Below are 21,495 nucleotides of genomic sequence, written 5' to 3'. Positions count from 1 at the left end.
TGTATATATTAATGAAATATATATATCTATATATATCTCATTTAGACGTCTGCATATACGGATAGGTACTAGAAGTTCATTTGCCGCCTAGCTTGTTTTAGAACACAGTTTATTATCCTCAAACAGGATGAGACGTGGCACATATAAATTGTGATAAAAAAAAGAAGTAGCATATTATCTAGTATTCCAAAACTCTTAACTATAATGCAGAGAATTACAAATGCATGATGTTCTCAACATGATCTGTGACAGCCCGGATTGTAACTTGATCACTAGGCCTTGTAGTTTGGATTTCAGCTCTTCTAAGACCATTTTGTTTCGTATCATAATAATAAACCTTTAGTGCCAACTCACTGAGATACTCTTTATGGACTATAACGATTTCGCCTCCGGGATTAGTGACACCCGCAAATCTCACCATATTCAAATTTGGTAAACCGTGAAGCATGTCTAAGAATGTATCAATCTTCGACCACTCTTGTTTCTCAGCGTCCTGCATAACCCACATATCCATTTCGTTCCAGTTGAAGCTGCTTGGACATATGCATCCTAACTTCCCATGGTAGTTTACAAGAGTCGAATCTTCATGGTTATAATACGCCAACAGATTTTCTGGAGTCCGAACATGATTAAATTTCTCATGCCTAACATCGAAACTCGCCAAAACAGGAGTCCCGTTTGCATCCCTTGCTTTGTAATAGATTGACCCGCTGATGCAAACTTCTTGCCCGAAAAGGAAGTGAAATCCAATGCTGCATTGGATGCCCCGCCACTTTTTTGAGACATCTTTCAATATGAAAAGAGTACAAGACAGAGACAGTTCATATAGGTTATGTGTTAGACACAATACTTTGTATTGATTCTTGAAAGGGTCGTACCCGAATAAGTAGAACAAGGCTCCTGGTAAACGTGTAGTATTGGGTAAGAAAATAGATTGCCTTGTTGTAGGGTTGTGTATTCTGAAGTACTCAACGTTATGTGAACACCAAAACCCTATCAAGCCACGTACGTATTGAAAGCCTATCAGATAGCCTTCGCCAATGATCTCCTCGTGATAGTGTTGTTCTTCGTCTGTGGCTTGATGATGATACGTTAAGATGGTAAAAGGTAGATCATGCGGTGGTTGATAACGACACTTCTCGAAGAAGAAGTGGGGATCACGGGGTTGTTGAATTATTAATCGCCGTGTCACGATCGAGTCAATGACTATGAAGTTATTGATAATACTTTCCCACTGATACGAGACACATCGAAATCTCGCTAGGGATTTGGTAGGAAGTTTCTCGAATATCTCTACCATTAGATCCAGAGGGATAACGCCAGAACTGTTTCTAGACATGGTCTCACGGAGATGAGTTCTAGCAGCTACGATGTGAGGTCTTGTGGAGGAAGCAATACGGAGAAATAGCGTTAAAAAGGAAAGTAACTTCTCTAACAAGGAGATGATGATGATGATGAAGCGGCAGGTTAGGGTGAAAATTATATCAAAAACCCATAAGAGCATCCACAATGGTGGCACCCATTGTGGAACCCTTAGTAATTTAAATTTTTTTTTTTTTTTTGTTAAATAGCTAAGGATCTGAACCAAATAAGTGTTTACAATGGTGAGTCCTAATAAGAAGTCCTTAGAATAAAATTTTTTTTTTTTTAAAAAGTGAATTATCAAATGTTTCAATAATATAGCCTGAATAAATTTAAAATCACAATAATTAAAAATAAAGATACAACAATTATTAATATTCATCACCAAATTTGTTCCAAACATTTTGAATTAAGTCATGTTTTAATTGGGCGTGCATATTCCTATCACGAAGATCATTCCGATTGGGAAACATATTATTCAGATTTGTAGGTCTCTCCGTTTCCACCTGTGAAGTTCTAGTGTTGTCTCCTTCTTCAAATTCAGATATATCGATACAAGTGTATCCGTCCCGTTCATTTTCGACTATCATATTGTGTAGGATGATACATGCTCTCATAATCTTTCCTATCTTTTCCTTATCCAAAGTTTTTACCGGGTTTCTCACAATCGCAAATCGAGCTTGCAAGACTCCAAAAGCCCGCTCTACATCTTTACGGGTAGCTTCTTGAAATTTAGCAAATAATTGTTCCTGAGGACTTTGAGGGAGGGTGATAGATTGGATAAATGTTGACCATTTTGGATATATACCGTCTGTGAGGTAGTACGCCAACTTATACATGTGTCCGTTGACCATGTACTTTACCCTCGGAGCTTTACCTTGTAAAATGTCATCAAAAACAGGAGAGCGATCGAGTACATTAATATCGTTTAAGGTACCTGGAGGACCGAAGAAAGCGTGCCATATCCAAAGATCGTGTGAAGCTACAGCCTCTAAGACAATTGTCGGTTTTCCTGATCCACGTGAGTACTGTCCTTTCCAAGCAGTTGGGCAATTTTTCCACTCCCAATGCATACAGTCAATGCTCCCGACCATCCCAGGAAACCCTCGTGTCTCTCCAATATCGAGTAGTCGTTGAAGATCCTCTGGTGTGGGTCGTCGTAGATACTCCTCTCCAAATATATGTATTATTCCGTCAGTGAAATTATGTAAACATGAAAGTGCGGTGGTCTCACCAAGTCGGAGATATTCATCAACCGCGTCAGCCGCAGTACCATAAGCAAGCAGACGAATTGCTGCCGTGCATTTTTGAAGTGCAGAAAGACCGAGCCTCCCGGTTGCATCTCTTCGTTGCTGAAAGAATGAAAAGCACTCTGATAGGCTATGAACAAGACGCAAAAATAATTCCTTATTCATGCGGAAACGGCGTCTAAATTGATCAGACGAGAATGTCGCATCTTCGCTGAAGTAGTCATTCCATAAGCGCGCGTGTCCTCCTTCACGGTGTCGTTCTCTATAAGTACGTCTCCTTTGCGGGATGGTTTGATCCTCCACAATCTCGTTAAATATATCTTCTGTGTATTCCTCCAAAATTTCTTCCAGTCTTTCCTCCACTTCATCAGATGAAGATGACGACATATCTAAAAACATTCAATAAGTTAATCTAAAATCAACAACAACTGCTATTTTTAAAAAACATTTGAATTATGAAAATTTAATACACTTCTAAAAATGTAACAATTTTAGACAAGATAGCAACTTTATAAAAGCTACATCTATCCTTACAACACATGAATAAACATCAAGTTTGTTCACTAGATAAGGATAAACAAATGCCAAACCTATTTATGTATATGTCAAGTTTGAGTATATGTTAAGAGGTTATGAAACCTATTTATGTATTTGTCATTATAAAGAGAAGCAACGTCTGTTATCAAACCGGCTAATAAAATGTTAAACGGACAAAATTATAAAGAGAAGTAAGTAAATAGAATTGGAAATGTTACCAAAAGATAAACTGATCAAGTCGAATATTACAGAAAATGTTTCCAGAAGCAAGTCAAATATTACAGCAGCAAGGTCTTTCCTCCAAATATTACAAGAAGTAGCAGAAGATGTTTGATGATGAGGAGAGTAGGAGAACGAGATACATAGCAACAACAAAGAGACTACTACTTTATACTACAGAAACTAGATAAAAGAAGGGCCCGTGACTTCAGACAACTTCACAACCCGTGACCATCTTCACAACCCGTGACCATCTTCACAACCCGTGACTACTGCTGGACCTGACTACTGCTGAACCTGAAAAGAAACACAAGAGTTGTTAGTGTTGAAGTGGAAAGAAACACATGTGAAATACCAACAAGATGTAATTACTCACAATCAACGACATAACTAAGTCCTAGCAAAAGAAACGAAATAGCTCACAACTCAATCAACAAGATAGGTAAGTCCTAGCAATAGAAACGAGATAGCTAACGATGGGAAGAAACAAAGACATAACCTCATAACATCTCAGCCATGAGTTTGAGTTGAAGGGATGTTTCCATCTCAGTGAGTGGCTCTTTTTTCCCAAGAAGACGTTCAAGGACCTTCTGTTTAGACAGCTTTTCTTTGATTTCCATGATTGCGTGTATCTTTGCCAAAGACTCTTCTTTACCACTCTTCTTCTTCTTAGATGCAGCTTTAGCAGCCTTGACCCCAATAGGTCTGCCCTCTGCTTCATTTCCTCCATCAGCCTCCACGTCTCCTTTGCGCTTTTCATTTCCACATTCTTTAGGCCCATAGGTGGAGCACCATTTCTGGTCATGCCTCAGCTCCCTCCAGCAGTGATCCATGCTGAACTTGTAGTCGTTAGTTTTGAAGAAAATGTCTATGGCGGCTTTCATCACATCATCATCATTTTGGCCACTCCTCTGCTCCCTCAGAGCGGCGTCATAGCATCCAGCAAACTTGGATACGTCAGTGTTGATCCTACCCCAACGCTTCTTGCAGGAACAAACCTCTCTCGGTATTGTCCCAGCCAATTGCGGACTTGCGTTGTAGTAGTCGACAATGCGCTTCCAGAATGCACCAGCCCTCTGGTCATTACTTACGACAGCATCCTTACTGGTGTTAAGCCAAGCACCAATAAGGATTTTATCCTCCTTCGGAGTCCATTTCCTCCTCTCCTTAGGGTCGCCACCAGACTCGACAACAGGCTCGACAACTGACTCAGTAGGACCTTGGCTACCCAACCAAAAAGGTTCGGGTGAATCAAGGTCCACTGTAGTCTGAGATTGACTAAACAAGAGGTTTGTATAACTAGTTTTAGGATCCATGGTTTTGAAGTTATATTTATTATTAGACTACCAAAATACACTAGGATGAAACAGAGAGACGTAGCTGTAGTACCTTAATTATACAGACACGGAAGGGGCTCTGGTTTAATTCTTGGAAGCTCTTCCTGCAAATAAATGTGATCAAACAGTCAATAGTTTTTCAAAATTGAAAAAAGAAGAACAACAATTGCAAATATTGAAACTTACCAGACTGAAACATCACCGCCAAACCAACCAAGAGTAGTGCAGCGACCATTACACAGACGCGCAACGCAAAGCCATTTCTAAGCACTGCATTCTTCTTAGATAACTCACACACCACCTTTTGTAGCTTCATCAGCTTCTGGTCACACTCAAATGCTTGCTCCTTCACCAGCCTAAGCTGTGTCTGAACGTCTCTGAGCTCCTCCGTAACAGCTACATCCCACCACTTCCAGATGTGGCAGTCCCCATCGTTTACATTCTCGCAGGTCAGATACAAGCGCCCTGGATCTTTACGCGTGTAAGATGTTGCAACCACTGCATCAGAACCACAGTAGCATGTCGAAGGCATTCCATCATCAGCTTCGTCTCCATACACTTGATGCAAGATCCTACTGTCATCTTCATCCTTGTACAATTCACATTCTGCTTCAAGAAGGTACGTCATGTCAAGCGACTCTGCTGAAGAAGAAGGCTGTGTATACGAATAATCTTGTCCCATTATGTCTCTGTAAACATGAAAGAAATCATGTAAGATTAAGCGAGGAAGATAAAGTGAGGAAGAAATCAAAGATCATTAGGGTAAGAACTGATTTAAGAAAACAAGACAAATGGTTTGAAACGAAAATCGTTTTCAAACTCAAACTACAAACCGATCTAAAACCCCCTTCTTTGAAACCCTAATTTCAAACGACCTTAAACCCCAAATCGATTGAAAACCCCCATCTTTGAAACCCTAATTTCAAACGTTTTTGTCCACAAATCGATTGAAAACACAAATCAGAACCCTACTTTCAGAGAAAAACAACATGTAACCTAATCTAAATCGAAAAAACAGCAAAAGAAAGCTTCAATTTACCTTCGTCAAAATCGATTAGAAATCGCCTTTTATCGCCTTTTCTCGACAGCTTTCTTTTTTTTTCTCTCCTTCGTCGAAAATGAATTTTTTTTTCCGTCTACACCAAAGACGAATGAATCTTCCGCCAATATCCACCTGCCACGTCGCCCAAGGTTCAGCTCCCTCGACCCCTTACTTACGGGTTGATCCTTAGATAATTATGCTGAAATATAGTTTTTATATTACCATTAACTTTGGTAATGACCCTTAAGAATCGCTAAGGACTTCCGTTGCGGTTGGTCTAAGGGCCCGGGACTACTTGTACTTTTCGGAACCCACTTCTTTTATGTTAAAAGAAAAGTACCATTTTTATCTATTATTTAGAAAGAATCATTTCATTAATCACATAATATGACATAATTAATAAGAATATTAATAATAAATTAATTTTAACTATAAATTTAAATTTTATTTTTAGTTATAACAAAATCTGTTGAGAAAATCTAACAAAATTCTACTAAATTTTTAAATATTTTTATTAAATATTGCATTAATTAATTTTGTAATTAAGTAATATAATGATTTCATTTAAATAAATTATCATCTACCACTAAAATTGGTTCAAATTTATTAATCATGTCAGATTTTTTTATACAAATGAAGTTATGAACATATGTTAAAAATTTATTTCTACAACTATATATTTTCAAAAATCATATGTTGAAAAATATTTTTTATTTGATTATTTCAAATTATGAAAACTCGAAAACGTAATAAAAAAGGTAAAATGTATAAAACAAACCCCTACATTAATAAAGTAATAAGAAACCTAAACAATAAAATTAAAGAGTTATAAAATACATAACACTAAAATATAAAATGTATATTTAAATTTATATAATAATATCAAAATTAAATATTTATAAAATAAAAATATACCCGCACGATGTGCGGGATAAACTCTAGTTTTCTTTTTAAAATGTAACTTAGGGTATGACTGATTTCTCCGCAAACGCAATTTTTGCGGTTGGTATCAGTTGTTGGCGTTTTGCAATAATCATTCAATCCGTTCTAAACCGTTTCAAACGGTTCTAAACTTCATAAATTCAAAACCAGTTAGCGTTTGCGGTTGCGGAAGGATAAAAAATAAAATAAACAATATAAATACAAAAATAAAAATATTCAATAAAAATTTTAAATTGAAACTATAAAAATACTAAAATATATCTATTATATTTTAATTAATATTGTAAAATTTTAAAATAAAAAACATTTTCCATAATTCTTTAAAATTTAAATCTATAACTTTCTAAGTATAATTTTTATATTTATTATAATATGATGTTTTTGATATTTTATAATTATATAAAATATAAATATTATTAATTTATTATTTAACCGCTGTTGTATTTGGTAGTTAACCAGTCATAAGTATCCTGCAAACGCACAAAATTTCTAACTGCAGAACCAGTCGTACAAATCTCTTTTAATCGTTAGAAATCACAACCACCCGCATCCGCAAACTCCCGCAACCGCTGCGTTTGAACCAGTCAGACTCTTAGTTTACATGTATATTTAGGCAAATTTAAAGATTTTAGTTCTTTTATTTTCTACTAAAATAATAAAAAAAAAGTAAAACTATTCTTTTCAACAATTCTAATTTTTAAAACTATTTGTAACTTTTTTTAACATATTTATTTTTATTTATTAACATATATATTCAATACTTTTAAAGAGAATGGAGGCCAAAGCCAGAGTTTCAGTTGGTTATATCCTAGCGAAAAATGTATCATTTGGCAAGGAAAGCAAAATTTTAGCGATAAGCTAGGTATGTCTCGACTAAGGTTTTTCCATCGGCACCATCAGGGTCCACTGCCAGTCTCGATAAAAACTAATGAGGTCTTCTAAATGCACCTAATCCGCATAAGTCAAATTTTGAAGTATTATTCGGTCTTGGTAGTACAAAGTAAGCATGTTCTGAAGAAATGTGACCTAGATTTCTCTACTATGAATGAGAAACAATTGCTAGAGATTCTCGACAACAAAACACTCTTATGGGAAGATTTTCTTGTGTTTAATTTTTTTTTCATTGGCTCCAAATGCAGGTAAAGTACATGTCACTCTGAACAAATTTGAATTCAAGAGAATGATGCTAAAAATAAACATCAATAACAATAAAGTTCAACTTCCTTAACTATTTGGTCCATGCCAGTATAAGAGGGAGACAACTTTTTGCAAATCATAATAAACACACCAATATAAATTACAAACTGAAAATAGGAATTAAGAAATTACACAATGCCCACACACCTCTCTATGATACACAAACACCCTTCCCCCCCCCCCCCCCCCCCTATAAAAAACTAATACACCTCTAATATCCCAACCATAACCCCTTTGCTAGTCACTTGTGTTGTGTCCCAATGCCACAGAGAAAATATATAGAAGACAAACAAAAATGAACAAGAACCCTTTTACCCAATAAATACTCTCCCTCGCTCACTAATACTCACCGCCTCCAAAACCATCCAGCTTGACTTCTTCACTCTTTTTATCATCTGTGAAATCCCCACAGTATCTTAAGAGCTCTCACTGATTCTCAGTGTGATCCAACTCACAATAGATCATTGTGGATCAAGAATGGTTTTGGTTGGATCTGTACACAACATGAGGATCATCATTAAGAGGCGGCTTATCAGAAGTAAGCAATCTCACAAGTGCGTCTCTGTTTCTCTGGAGGGGTTTAAATCCAAGCAAGAGAGCCACGGTCGTCTGGGGTTTGTGGGCGTCCTCTGGTTGGTGTTGGTGGTCGATTTGCATTTAACTCCTGAAAATAAATGATCAGCTCAACTAGTTTTCCGTGTGAATAAAAAGAAGGATTAAAATGTGATTGTGATATAAACCTGCATCCATGTGTCATCTATATGTCTTTCCGGTGAAGTTTCAGGTGATGTAATTGCTGGAGGTAATGGATGGATAAGCTTTGGAACCACCACAAGATCTCTCCCCAACACCAAGATAGCCCCAGCATTGTTTGCAGTTCCTGAGAAGAAATAAACATGTCATTTCATAAGACACTATCATCAGTAAAGTTTTCTATTTAAGTAGCAGGTTTTCGATTCCAGAGACATACCACAATAATTTGTGGCCGAAAAGAGCGTTATCAAATGCCCCTGTGCAAAACGCTCGAACCCATCCATCACACATTCATGCGCACGTACAATCAATTGAAGATCATTGTTGTTGCAGAACTCCATGACTCGGTCAGGCTGCAATTGCCAGTTTCTTAGTAAGTAACAAAACCGGAAGAAATACTTATGGAAGAGGGAAACAGTGACGAGAGATTAGTTCAAACGTGAACTGTATGAAACAAAAGAAGCAAAGACCACTCACCCCGAAAGTAACCAACCCAGGGCCTCTAGCATTTGGCCTTAAACCTTCGACACTGTCATTTTCAGTTGGATCGGACCTAACAGATTGCAAATTCACATACTAGTGAGCAGAGGATAAGGTAAAAAACAAGAACGAAATAGCATTAGACATGAACTTACCAAAGTAAATCCATAAGCACAATTGACCCAGCCTCCATCGTAATTGGACGTTGGATATTTTCTATCTGCTCCACATGATTTATAGACCGACCAATTCCCCCGTGCATACAGATAATTTTCTTCTCAATCAGTGCAGCCAGAGGTAGCCAATTGAATAAGCGGTTTATTCTGTGCCACACCCAGATCCCATCACGTTCACCCTGCAAAGTAGTAACTTTCATGAGACCCTAAAAGTGGGAATAAGATATTCACAAAGATAATACACTTACCATTCGCTCAATACACTCTATCCGGAAACCAAAAAGAGCATTAATATCGGCGGCTTCATGGTTTCCACGAATTAAATGTACGTTATGTTGGTATTCAACCTGCAGCGTTAACCATCGAACATCAGACTTTTTTTATGAAGAATACCGTAATAGAGACATCGCTGATATGGTGCTCTTAAAACTACCTTTAACGCGAGCAGGAGTGTAATTGTTTCTAAGCTGTGTTGACCCCGATCAACATAGTCCCCTAAGAAGAGGTAATCAATATATCTGATAACCATTAATACGCAATGTCAGATCAAAAACAGCAATGGCAAAAGTAGAGATGATATTGCACTAGAGACTGAGCTGTGCACTTACGATATGTCTCCAGCTGTTGATGGCGAACCATATTCATCAAAAAGTCGCATGAGATCCCCAAACTGACCATGCAAATCACCAAATATCTTAATAGGAGCTCTAAGCTGTAATACAGTAGGTTCGCTTGAGAAGATACGTTCTGCACTGTCGCAAAGATCAGCTATTTCATTGCAATCCAAGAAAAACTGGCGTCGAACAGGAGGCTTCCACCCACGAGGCTTCAAAAGATGAGATACAACCTAATAAAACAGAGTTGATCATTATAAGGTATTGAATAGTCCCACGTTGGAACCGCCAAGTGGAACCTCTAGGCTACTAATATCATTGAACAATAAACAAGCAGTATCTAAATACTAATATGATTCCGATCAGATGAACCAAATGACCGGTGTTACAGCAAGAAAATTTCTCTGCAATAATTTAAGGAAGCAATATTTTGCAGTTCTTCTAAATCGGCATTCATGAACATATTTGCTTTCTTGCAGTACTACATTTTGGAGAAAAAATCTTTACCTTTTTCGGAACACTATTGATCGACTGCTGCCGATCTAATAATTTCCTTGCTGCTGTTGCACTTTCGGGTGTCCCATAACCAACACGGCGGCCCTCATTTTCAAATTGATCAATAGATAACTGTCTAACCATTCCACCTAAGGCTCCACCTGTTTCTGCAGCAACCACCACCTTACAAAGTTCCAGAAATAATAAAAAAGTATTAGCACTTATAAATAGACACGTACAACACTAGCAAGTGAAGAAGCATGATGTTGGAAATATGTTTATAAACTTCAATAGTTTCGCAAAAAGAAAAAACTTTTACTTAATATAGTTAGTTTGACTCACAGCTCTATGATGAAGTCGAACCCCTGCAGGAATAACACTAGTCGACACCGCAGAGTCAGGCTTAATTAAGGAGGATGAAGGTTTTCCACTGGGTGTAGCCTCAGCACCACGATCCCTATCTGGCTGCTCAACTTCACCGTTGACCTGCCGTGCCTTCGCTGCAGCTAATGTTGCACTGATAGCCTCAGCTTCCGCAGCAGATGCTTCAACAAGATACTCCACACCCTTGCTTGTTCTCCTACAATGTTGGTTGTTAAATAATTTTCATGAAGAAATGCAGAGACGCGCTAACAATAAAGCAAACGAAAAAGTAAGACGCTAACCGAGTTCCAGGGAGCATTGCATTTTCTGTGCTTATATCAGTATACATATCTCCATTCACAGGAGGTGCAACAGGGCTTCCCAGCACAACAGCGTCAGGAGCTGATTCCGGTAGTTCCCCTGTCCTTTCATCAGAAAATCCATATCTTCCAGCTGAACGGCCAGGTGGTGAGTTTGTTGCTGCTGCAGCAGCAGCATGAGAGGCCGCAGATGTTGTTTCCGCAGCGGCAAGATCTTCAGCAACCAGTAGATCATCAAGTAACACTCCTAAAGCATCAATAGACTATCGTTAAGTTTTGCAGTTATAATTTGGAAAAAGTGCACGCGTCTACAAAGAGGAGAGGGAAAAATGGCACTAATATTTGGTGATAAGAGAAACTCTATAATATTACGTGATTAATGTTTATACATAACGATATAAAGTACCAGACTTCGAAAAAAGATCAAACTACCAATACAAGAAAGTGTGGAAGTATCATACATTGGCAACTCGATGGAATATTATGCCAAATTGGCAGAATCATTGGATTATCAGATACTACAAAATGGTTCATTCATTGAACAAATATGCAATTGTATATTGCCAATAACTATAAAAAAATTTCCGTTACCTCCACGCAAACCACCATAGATAAATATCAAATCACCCACTGCAGCAGCAGCATGCCTGCAACGCCTAGTCAGTTCACCAGAAGCATCACCACCAGCTGCATCAGCGCTATATCTACCAGTTCTAGGACTAGTAACAACCGATTTTGTATCACACCAAACACCTGCTGCAGTATCCAACACTGAACAAAGCAAAAAAACATGAACCAGTCAGAGAAATTTAGATGTCCGCATGTACAATTTATTATGAATCGAATATTGTAGCCCCTCGAAGATAGCTATAGTCGATGGGTGCAACAAATTACAATCCCTGTTTGATGCTTTTAGATGAATCTCACATCTGAAAGCAAAATTTTCCTTCTACAGTCCATTAGGAAGAATGATAATTGATAAAAATAAACTATATACTTCAGTAAGACTCATCGATTACGACGGCTAAGGTTGTATAAAAGTAACATATTCATCCTTTTAGATATTGCATGTATAAGAAGAAACTCAAGTATTCTCTCATTGAAAATCTCCAAAACAACATGAAATTGTTTCTCTCCTATTGCTCACCTGCAATACTGGATGAGTCCTCTACCATGCGTCCACCACCAAGTGCCCCACCAGAGACATGGAGTCTTGCATTTACAAAGACCTAGAATATTCCACCAAATGTTGGTTTTTCTGATGATTATAGATAAGAGAATAAAAGAAAAGAAGAAGCATCTCATACTGCTGCATGCTGGTATCTGGCAGAAGGTGAAACACCAGGGGCTATGGCCCATTCCCAACGTCCATCTCTATGCTTGGCAAGTCCATATGCACTTGCAAGGGGCTATCATATAGTGGTACACAAAGACAAAAAGCATGTCAGTCAAACATTGAAGATAAAGATGGAAAAAGAAGCTCTTAAACTCTAGTTTTGGAAACATGATAGATAATTTTCAATTTATGGAAACATGGTAGATAATTTTCTATCTGAACTTTTATTTAAAATAATTGGCCAAGAGAAGCTATTCCCCTATCACCTCACTGCAGCGCTAATATAATGGTAGCTGAGAGCAATACAACATATAAATTTCCTCCAGCTGATAAACTTAAAAGGCTCAATGCAAAGCAAGTGTCTATTTTCAAACAGGGGATAAACTTTGTAGCAGGGGAACTATTTGGCTTACCACACTATTAGCATCTCTTCCACCACAGAGGAGAAGAAGTCCATCAGACCGCGCACTTGCAGTTGCATACCTAGTTAACGTACAAACCCAAGACATCAAATATCACTAAAGAGCAAACAAAACAATCACATAACAGAAATTAAGCCAAGGAAGCAAAATTACATGCATGTAGGTGGACCTTCCCCTTCTGGTTCCAGCTTACGCCATTCATAAGGCTTAGCAGCAGTGTCCAAAGCCCACACATCAGCTAACGGACGTTTTCCTAGTAGAATACATAAGTTATGAGAAAGTGAGATATTTAACGAGAATATAAAACACACTTTTACTTGAGATAGCGAGTAAAACTGCTTACCATCATTCCCACCAATCGCCATGAGATACCTCTGTCCTACCAGTGCCATGACATGTCCATAACGTGGTCCTGGTCCAGGACCCTGGACAACAACCCTGGATAAAGAGTATATTCTAAATCAAGCGACACACAGAGACTTATAGATGAACCGGCAGACTTATACTAATCGAACCTGTGCCAACGTGGCCGTTGTTGAGTCAGATCAAGAACGTGGAGATCCTCAGCTGACAAACCAGCAGGACCTATTCCACCCTGCGCCAAAAACCGTAACCCCGAATTGGTAAACAAAGAACCATTACAAGAGACACACTAACATAAACTCTCCCCTCTACCTGAATAACAACCATGGTCCCAACAGCAGTAGCCACATGCGCAGCTCTCGGGCTAGGTGGCTCTCCATGTGGTGTAAGCCTGTAACCATTATTCCATCACACCAATCGCACTTCACTTCACACTTTCTTTAATAAAAAATTGACAAAAGAGTTTCAATCTAAAACCTCACCTCGACCATTTATTAGTAAGGACATCATAACAATGAACATCAGCAGTTGCACCAGCTAAACCTGTCACAGCAAACAATACTCTAAATCATCAAAAACACACAAAGAATCGATTTAAAAAAAAAAAAACTGAATCTTGATTAGGAAACAAAAACGCACGAATGCCTCCCGCACTTCCAGCAGAAGTAGGCGTTCCCGTTCCTCCCGAATTGCCCTCGAGCGCCGTGGCGCCACCGAACAAGATCAGACGCGGGCCAATGTAATTAGCGGATCCTTCCTCGCCGACGGCGGGAACGGCCGTCAGAGTGTGGCCGCATCTAGGACCAGGCCCGTCCTCTTTCTTCTCTAGTATCGCATTAACCACCGAATACGGCGGCGCGCATCTCGGACCAGCCACAGGCGGCGGCTGTTGTTGAGCTGAGGCCGCCGCCGGAGTGGGAGTGAAAGCAGACGCCGATTCGGATCCGGTTTGGGCCGGGGACTCTGAGGGAGAATCTTGAGGTGGAGGTTGGTGATTGAGAGACGCGGGATCTTGATCGTTCTCCTCTGGTGCCATAGACGAATCCGAATCCATGTTGTCAATTTTGGAGAGAGGATTCGCGCATTAGCCAAAACCCTAGCTTCTTCTCCGGTGAGATTCTCAGAGGATTAAGTTAGAGTTTCTCTCTTCTCTCTTCTCTGTAATCGATATGAAGTTGTTAGTTCTCTACTAACCCTCGAGAGGAGAAAGAAAGAGAGGACAGAGGGACGAACTTGAGAGTTGAGAGACAAACACAAAACCTCCACTCACTCTCACTCTCTCTCTCTCTCTCTCTCTTCAGCCAGATAATTTGTCACTAATTTTTAATCATTTTATCATTTACTTTATAAAACATATATAAATTTGGAAATAGTTCTGATTATGTTACCAAAAATAAATAAAAATAGTGCTGATTCGAATATGTTGAGTACCAAAAAAGTTAAGAAATTAGTTTCTTGCAATCCAAACTATATATATTTGAGGCAAAAACTTAAAATTTTATTTTGTCAACAACTAAACTACTTGAAACGGTTTAGGTATTCAAACCGATGATATAAAATTGACATTTTATCATAACTGATGTAGAATTGCATGTATTATATGCCAACTTTCAAATATGCATGTGAAAAAGTCACTACAAGAAAACGTAAGTTTAACGAGGATAATTAACGAGGAAAAATAATCCTCGTAAAAGTACGTTGATTTTACGAGGAAAGTACGTGGAAAAAGAGAAGCATCGTTATTTCGTCGTAAGGTAACGACAAAACAATTTCGTCGTAAAGACGATGTAAATTGACGTGGCTTTTACGAGGAAACACTATTTCCTTGTAAATACCACGTAAACTTCGCGAGTTCTTTACGACGAAATACTTTACGTGTACTTAACGAGGAAATTTTGAATCCACCAACTTGGTAGGTAGCTCACGTTTTTTTTGGCCATCCAATTAATTTCGTCGTAATTTCACACGAGGCTATACTTTTCACACATATGAGTATGGTAGACAGCGGACGACCAGTAACTATGGAATATGTGTGAAAGGGGAAATAGATTTCTACGGGATCTTGACGGAGATTATTGAAGTCGAATTTCCAGGGATATTGAAGCTGAAATGCGTCCTCTTCCAATGTGAATGGTTCGATTCCGTCGTCACAGAGGTGTTCGGTCTAACAAATTCGGTGTAGTTGATGTCAACGGTGGACGAAGGTACAACAAATTCGAGCCTTTCATCTTAGCTTCACAAGCAGACCAAGTTAGCTTCCTTCCATACCCTCGAATGAGAGATTCGGGTATAAATTGGTTAGCTGTGATCAAAGTTACACCTCGAGGACGAATTATCAGTGGAGAAGAACCACCATTGCAAGAAGAACAGATAAATGAAGTCGAGGAACCTGAACAAGAAATTGATGACATCCTTCTCATTGATCCGCATAATCACGAGTACGAAGATCTTACCGACGATGCCAAAGACGAAGCTGTTAAAGACGAGTTTAATGAAAATAATGATGTTTCTAGTGATGACGAGAATGTTGATGTATCCGATTGATGTATTTGATTTTATGTAGTTTGTTTTATGAATAAGATAATGTGGGAGTTTGATTTATGAATAAGGTAATGTGAAAGTTTATTTTAATTATGAATATGGACTTGTGGTTTGGGGTTTGGAATATTTTATAAATAGGGTTTGAGGTGAAAGAATAGATTGAGGTTCAAGGGTAGATGGGTTTGGGGTTTGGAATATATGAAGTAGAAGATAAGGAAGATGGGGTTTGGGGTTTCGGATTTTAGGGATTTATACGTAATACTCGTTAATTCCTCGTAAGCCAAAATCGTCGTAAGGTTGTCGTAAGGCCACGAGGAGTTTACGACGAAATTAAAAAAAATAAAGAAAGCGGGGCACGCTAATTCCACGCAAGCCAAAATCGTCGTAAGGTTGTCGTAAGGCCACGAGGAGTTTACGACGAAATTAAAAAAAAAATAAAGAAAGCGGGGCACGCTAATTCCACGTAAGACTCTCTGAGTGAATGAAAATAAGTAATTGTGGTTTGGAATGAAAATAAAGATAGGGTTTGGAATATATGAAGTAGAAGATAAAGAATATGGGGTTTGGGGTTTGGGGTTTCGGGTTTTAGGGATTTAAATGGAATACTCGTTAATTCCTCGTATGTTAACGTCGAACTTACGACGAATTCCTCGTAAATACCACGTAGGACAGATTCGTCGTAAATACCACGTAGGACAGATTCGTCGTAAATACCACGTAGGACAGATTCCTCGTAAATACCACGTAGGACAGATTCGTCGTAAATACCACGTAGGAGAGATTCGTCGTAAATACCACGTAAAGTAAATGATGAACGCGGCCCACTTTAATTCCACGTAGGACGGAATCGTCGTAAACACCTCGTAACCAAAATCGTCGTAAACACCTCGTACCGTAAAAACTAGAAAAAAAAAAAGAAGAAGAAATATACTGGATTTACATGTGGCAAGACTTCCAGCAATTATATTACTTAAGTCTCACCAACATAAATTCCAATATCTTCTTCTCTTCCTTTTTTTTCAAATTTTTATAATTTGAATAGGATTGGATTTGAGAGTATGAAGTGAGATAGGGTGTGATTTGGGAGTTTGGGTGTGGGTTGAGAAGGAGAGTTACGGGTATATTTATAGGGAAGCTTTCCTCGGTAATTCCACGTAAGCAAAATCGTCGTAACGTCCTCGTACCTAAAAAACACGGGCCTTTGTAATTCCTCGTAACTTCCTCGTATAATAAAACGCGGGCCTTTGTAATCTCTCGCTGTTTCGTCGTAAAAAAAAACACGGGCCTCTGTAATTCGTCGTAAAATTACGAGGAATTTGCGACGGAATGTAATCTTATATATACACCCCGAGCGCTCACTCTTTCTTTCCTCTCTACTTCCTCTCCACTTCCTCCCTGTTTCGTTGCAATGGTAAGCCTCTCTAATTCCTCTCTAATTTGGTTAGTTTAGGTAGATTAGGCGGTTAGTATAGGGAATTTAGATAAGTTTACGGATCTTATGTTATTTAGTGTTGATTAGGTGGATAATGTTGGAAAATATACTGTTGACGGAAATTTAAAAAATTAAATTTTTTTCTCAGGTTCGAAAAGGTAGACTTACTGCCCATTACAGAGAGATGTTCGGTGAGCCAGGTAGTCACCAACCGACGACTCACATGCCGAGGCGGATGTAACGGCGAGGAGTGATGAATTCTACCGGGCGATTAACGACCCTTAGTTCTTTTTAATTTCGGTTCTTGTATTATGAATTCAAAACTTATTTATATATAAAATATTTTGGTTTTGATTTTTTTAGAATTTTAATTTTATTAATAATTTAAATAATTTTTTTAATTATAATTTTTTTTATTTCTGTAAAATAACGAAACGAAGTAATTTCGTAGCTATTTTGCGACTTCTTTACGTGGAAGCTTAACGAGGTTTTTACGAGGAAATGTTTACAAGGAAATGACGTGGAAAATTCACGTGGTCTTTACGAGGAAAGCTATCAAGATATTTACGTTTACTTTACGAGTATTTACTTTCGAGTTATTTACGTGGCTTTAACGAGGAATGGCTTTCGAGGTATTTACGAGGAAATTTAGCGACGTCCTTACGTGGAAGCTTTACGTGGTCTTTACGACGAAATATTCTTCTTCGCTTTTACGACGAAATTATTTCCTCGCTACGCTACGACGAATTAGCGAGGATATATGCGTTACGACAAACGTATAACGACGAAACGGGTTTCCTCGCTAATTCCTCGTAACACTGCTTTTACGACGAAATCACGAGGAAAACTGCCCTCGTAAAACTTGTGTTTTCTTGTAGTGAGTTAGGAAGAAAACGTTATACATGGTTAATATTCATCAAAAATGCAAAAGGCAGCCTATGAGCCTTGAACAGGCATTATCTTCACCAAATGATATCAATTTTAATTTTGATATCAGTATCCGGATGAAACGAGCAACAAAATGTTTAGTTCTCTATTAAAAAACGTGTTGGCTTCCTTTACGTGATAAGTTTTGTGGCTCATTAAAAGACCTACCCTGCTAAAAATGACGATACATAAGCTTAGGAAGAGGTAACTAAATTTCTCCAAAGTCCAAAGCTACGAAAGTAGAGGTGAAAATGCAAACATCAAGATCGTGAACTTACTTGAAAAGGCAAGAAACCTTGCATGTGCATTGATCACGAGTTATGTTGAAGGATGAAGAAGTTAAACGTTTTAGAAGATCTTTATGTAATCAACACCTAAGAAACCACACATAACTGTCTCATCATGGTACACAGCGAACTTATTGGTTATAAACTGAAACTAAATATTTCTCGATAATATTTCACAAGGACAACATATAACACTTCCACATAAGAATCCAACACTGTTTCATATTTTTCGAGCATTTATTGATCAAATACATTGAAACCGATTAGTTTTTCCTCTGTGGCTGCTTCTTGTGCTGTTTATGCGACTCCACTTGTTTCTTCTTGGAAGACCCAAGCCCATTTGCAAGATCAAACGAGCTCAAATCCTCTAGAACTTGATCAAGCCCAAGCCCACGAGCTTCTTCACAAACCTCAGACACTGAACCACCATCTCCAGTTTCGCCCGTCTCGTTTTCATCATCTTCGGGAGGCATTGCAAAATGTGGAAGCTTACCATCAATGTAGTCTTTCAAAATCTGCCTAGCAGCTCTCGTCTCATCAGGCAGTCCACTAGCGGCAACGTAACCACGAGACAAACAGTAAGTCCTAAGAAGCTCCGAGGCAAGAGGAGGACGGAGCTTAGACTCATAGCTTTTCGGTTTAGGCAAAGAGATGTTGTACACTCCCTCAATGACATCTCGAGGAACACGTTCAGCCACAACCTTAACAGCTTCGCGATGCTCTGTCATCCTGTCTATGGGAAGCACTCCACAAGCGATCATTTCGTATCTAGAACTCGAGAAGGAAGGGAAGACCAAACCGGGGCAATCGCATAGCATCAGCTCCTCGGAGATTATCAATGTCTGGAAGTGCTTTGTCTTCCCTGGGGTGGATGTGACGCCTGTTCGCTTCTGACCCACCAGTGCGTTGATAGTTGAACTCTTCCCCACGTTAGGGTACCCAACGAAGCCGACCACAACACGTTCTTGGTGCGAATCAGCAGAAGCTTTCCTCCTTTTCGCTATCTCCTGAGCCTCGAGTTTTAACCGATCCAGAAGCTCGTCTCTTCCGTATACTTTAACGGAAGGATCATCTGTGTTGTGTGAGGTTTCAGGTGATGTCGTCCACTGATCTTTTAAGGGTTTGCCTTCTAAGGTAGCGGTAGCAGCTTTGGCTGACCAGAAGACGAATAAAATGTTGTTGCGGGTGAAGTAGTCCGCCCATTTCTCCCTGTGTTAACAATCCAAAATGGTTATAGCCAAAATAAAAAGAGGTTAGAGGAAAAGAGGCAAGGGGCAAGTTTACCTGACATAAGGAGGTAAGAGATCCGCCTTGTTTACAAGAAGCATTGTTTCTTTATGCTCATCAATTTCTCGTGCATATGCCTGTAAATGATTGGAATGTATCAATGAAAACTCTAATAAGAGAAAGCTGCAAGTTGGCAGAGAGAGAGAGAGAGTTACCTCAAGATCAGGGCAACGGTAAAACAGAGGATCTCTAGCATCAACAACCATAACAATCTGAAAGAGAAGTGAAAAAGAGCCAATTATATTCCGAAATGAATTTAACCCATTCAAATGGGATCTAGGAGGCGAAAATGATATACCAAATCACTTCGTTCAAGAACTCGCCAAAGTTGTCTCCATATGTCAAGGTTCTTCTCGAATGGTGTCAGCACAAGCTTTTCATTTTCCTCGAGGCTGAATGAAAAGTAGGTATGCATAAGTGAATATCACCAAGCCCCAAGGAAAATTACACATAATAAAATCAAACCAAGTATCTAAAACAGCAGCAAAATAACATCTTGAATGAGTTATAACTGTTTTGTTACTCTATTCCCAAAATCTTGAACTTACAAATGCATTCCCAAAGAACTTAAGATTCTCAAATGCTATTTAGAGATAAGAACACAAACTCATAGCATAAGACTAACAAACAAACAAAAAAAAAATCATTCTCAAATAAAGCAATCATGGTTATAGTGATGATTTTTGTAAACACTGACGCAAATATGAATTCTTCTCAACTTTCTCATCCTTTTAACCATTCGTTTTCTTAATACACAAACATCGTAGCAAAGCATTTGAACACTTGGCACATGATTAATCCCAAATTCTACTAAACAACAACAACAACAATATCTTGTTATCTTCTTTACTGCCAACACTACAAAGAAGATGAGATCAAAACAGAACAAACCTGACAAGTTTGCGGCGCCAAGAGAGAAAAGCTTGTTTTTCATTAGCGTCAAGTTGTTCCACACTCATTTTAGGCGTCCAAGGAGGCCTGAATATTAACAAAATACAACATCACTAAACCAAACAGACTCTATCTGACTCCACAACAACAACCTAAAGAAGCAAAAGAGACCTCCTGGGAACTTGAAGACTACTAGCATGTAAAGCCTCTTCTCTCATCCGCTGCTCTTTCCACTCTTTAGCCGTTACACCACTCGAACTCGAACCTGCGTCCCTGTTTTTCACCAAAACCAAGAACAAGAACATCAACAAACACTAGAGAGAAAGGATTCAAACCGATCTTACATATTGATGGGCACAGGCGTTGCGGAGTCGTGGTGAATAGCGTAAAGACGCTCGGCTTCCTCGGCTTGCTCGATGATGGCGTCGATGTCGCTGACCTCCGTGACGGATTCAAGAACCTTCTTGTTTTGGGACTTGTAGTTTTTCCCTTTCTCCTTGGTTTCCTGGATCGCGTGGTTGTGGTGCTTCACTAGCGCTCGGCCTAGAGACGTCTTCTCGTTCTTCCCCATTTTCGGATTTTTTGGCGGAGATTGAGAAAAGATTGAACCTGATGCCGACGGATGTAGCTAGGGCTGGGCAACCGGGGTACCATTCGGGTGTCGGTTCTATTTATATCGGGTTCGGGTTTTTATGGTTACCAAAAACCAGCCCCATTCGGATAATTCAAAACTTCGGTTCGGGATCGGTTCGGGTGCTCTTCGGTTCGGGTCGGGATTGGTAAATTATTTTGGTATTTGTATAACCCGAAATGCTATCGGGTTTTGGTTTCAAGTGGACTTTCGGGTCTTGAGTATTACGTTTATACTAAATGTAACCAATACAAATCTAAATAAATTATAACTTGCATTACACGTAAATAA

At 38.8% G+C, this 21,495-nt stretch overlaps 4 protein-coding genes and 1 long non-coding RNA gene across 7 annotated transcripts; 1 reads left to right on the top strand and 4 right to left on the bottom strand.

The window, feature by feature from the left end:
• Positions 1-113: 113 nt before the first annotated feature.
• LOC125608041 (putative F-box protein At1g32420) lies at positions 114-6,925 on the bottom strand. 3 transcript variants are annotated; one of them, XM_048777786.1, is made up of 4 exons: positions 5,745-6,925; positions 4,892-5,394; positions 4,758-4,809; positions 1,237-3,665 (listed from the first exon to the last, which is right to left on the bottom strand). In XM_048777786.1, exon 4 carries the CDS (start codon positions 3,009-3,011, stop codon positions 1,734-1,736), a length of 1,278 nt encoding a protein of 425 aa, XP_048633743.1. In that variant the 5' UTR covers positions 3,012-3,665; positions 4,758-4,809; positions 4,892-5,394; positions 5,745-6,925; the 3' UTR covers positions 1,237-1,733. The 3 variants fall into 3 exon arrangements, with proteins under 3 accessions (XP_048633742.1, XP_048633743.1, XP_048633744.1); XM_048777787.1 differs by having other exon boundaries at positions 5,745-6,493; XM_048777785.1 differs by lacking the exons at positions 4,758-4,809; positions 4,892-5,394; positions 5,745-6,925 and adding an exon at positions 3,868-4,747 and having other exon boundaries at positions 114-3,665.
• Positions 3,869-4,684, bottom strand: LOC125608207 (glutathione S-transferase T3-like). The gene has a single exon (XM_048778184.1). It carries the CDS (start codon positions 4,682-4,684, stop codon positions 3,869-3,871), a length of 816 nt encoding a protein of 271 aa, XP_048634141.1.
• A 935-nt stretch (positions 6,926-7,860) lies between the features above and the next one.
• LOC106448665 (serine/threonine-protein phosphatase BSL3) lies at positions 7,861-14,513 on the bottom strand. Its single transcript, XM_048777782.1, has 21 exons — positions 13,848-14,513; positions 13,691-13,751; positions 13,521-13,599; positions 13,361-13,440; positions 13,189-13,283; positions 12,999-13,098; positions 12,837-12,906; positions 12,395-12,496; positions 12,235-12,316; positions 11,679-11,858; positions 11,070-11,334; positions 10,747-10,984; positions 10,417-10,587; positions 9,904-10,142; positions 9,729-9,813; positions 9,544-9,642; positions 9,275-9,474; positions 9,117-9,192; positions 8,857-8,992; positions 8,627-8,766; positions 7,861-8,550 (listed from the first exon to the last, which is right to left on the bottom strand). The coding sequence occupies exons 1-21, from the start codon at positions 14,260-14,262 to the stop codon at positions 8,467-8,469; spliced, it is 2,997 nt and encodes a 998-aa protein (XP_048633739.1). The 5' UTR covers positions 14,263-14,513; the 3' UTR covers positions 7,861-8,466.
• Positions 14,514-15,992: 1,479 nt separating this feature from the next.
• Positions 15,993-16,976, top strand: LOC125608040. The gene is made up of 2 exons (XR_007339060.1): positions 15,993-16,045; positions 16,139-16,976. It is a non-coding gene; the product is annotated as an uncharacterized LOC125608040 (long non-coding RNA).
• Positions 16,977-18,529: 1,553 nt separating this feature from the next.
• LOC106446762 (GTPase LSG1-1) lies at positions 18,530-21,231 on the bottom strand. Its single transcript, XM_013888550.3, has 7 exons — positions 20,918-21,231; positions 20,745-20,846; positions 20,574-20,660; positions 19,981-20,074; positions 19,838-19,894; positions 19,680-19,759; positions 18,530-19,604 (listed from the first exon to the last, which is right to left on the bottom strand). Exons 1-7 carry the CDS (start codon positions 21,142-21,144, stop codon positions 18,659-18,661), a joined length of 1,593 nt encoding a protein of 530 aa, XP_013744004.1. The 5' UTR covers positions 21,145-21,231; the 3' UTR covers positions 18,530-18,658.
• Positions 21,232-21,495: the final 264 nt, after the last annotated feature.

This window comes from Brassica napus, chromosome A4 (assembly GCF_020379485.1).
Source record: "Brassica napus cultivar Da-Ae chromosome A4, Da-Ae, whole genome shotgun sequence".
Lineage (NCBI taxonomy): Eukaryota > Viridiplantae > Streptophyta > Magnoliopsida > Brassicales > Brassicaceae > Brassica > Brassica napus.
The sequence above is the reverse complement of the archived record's forward strand: the minus strand, read 5'-3'. Positions and strand labels throughout refer to the sequence as shown.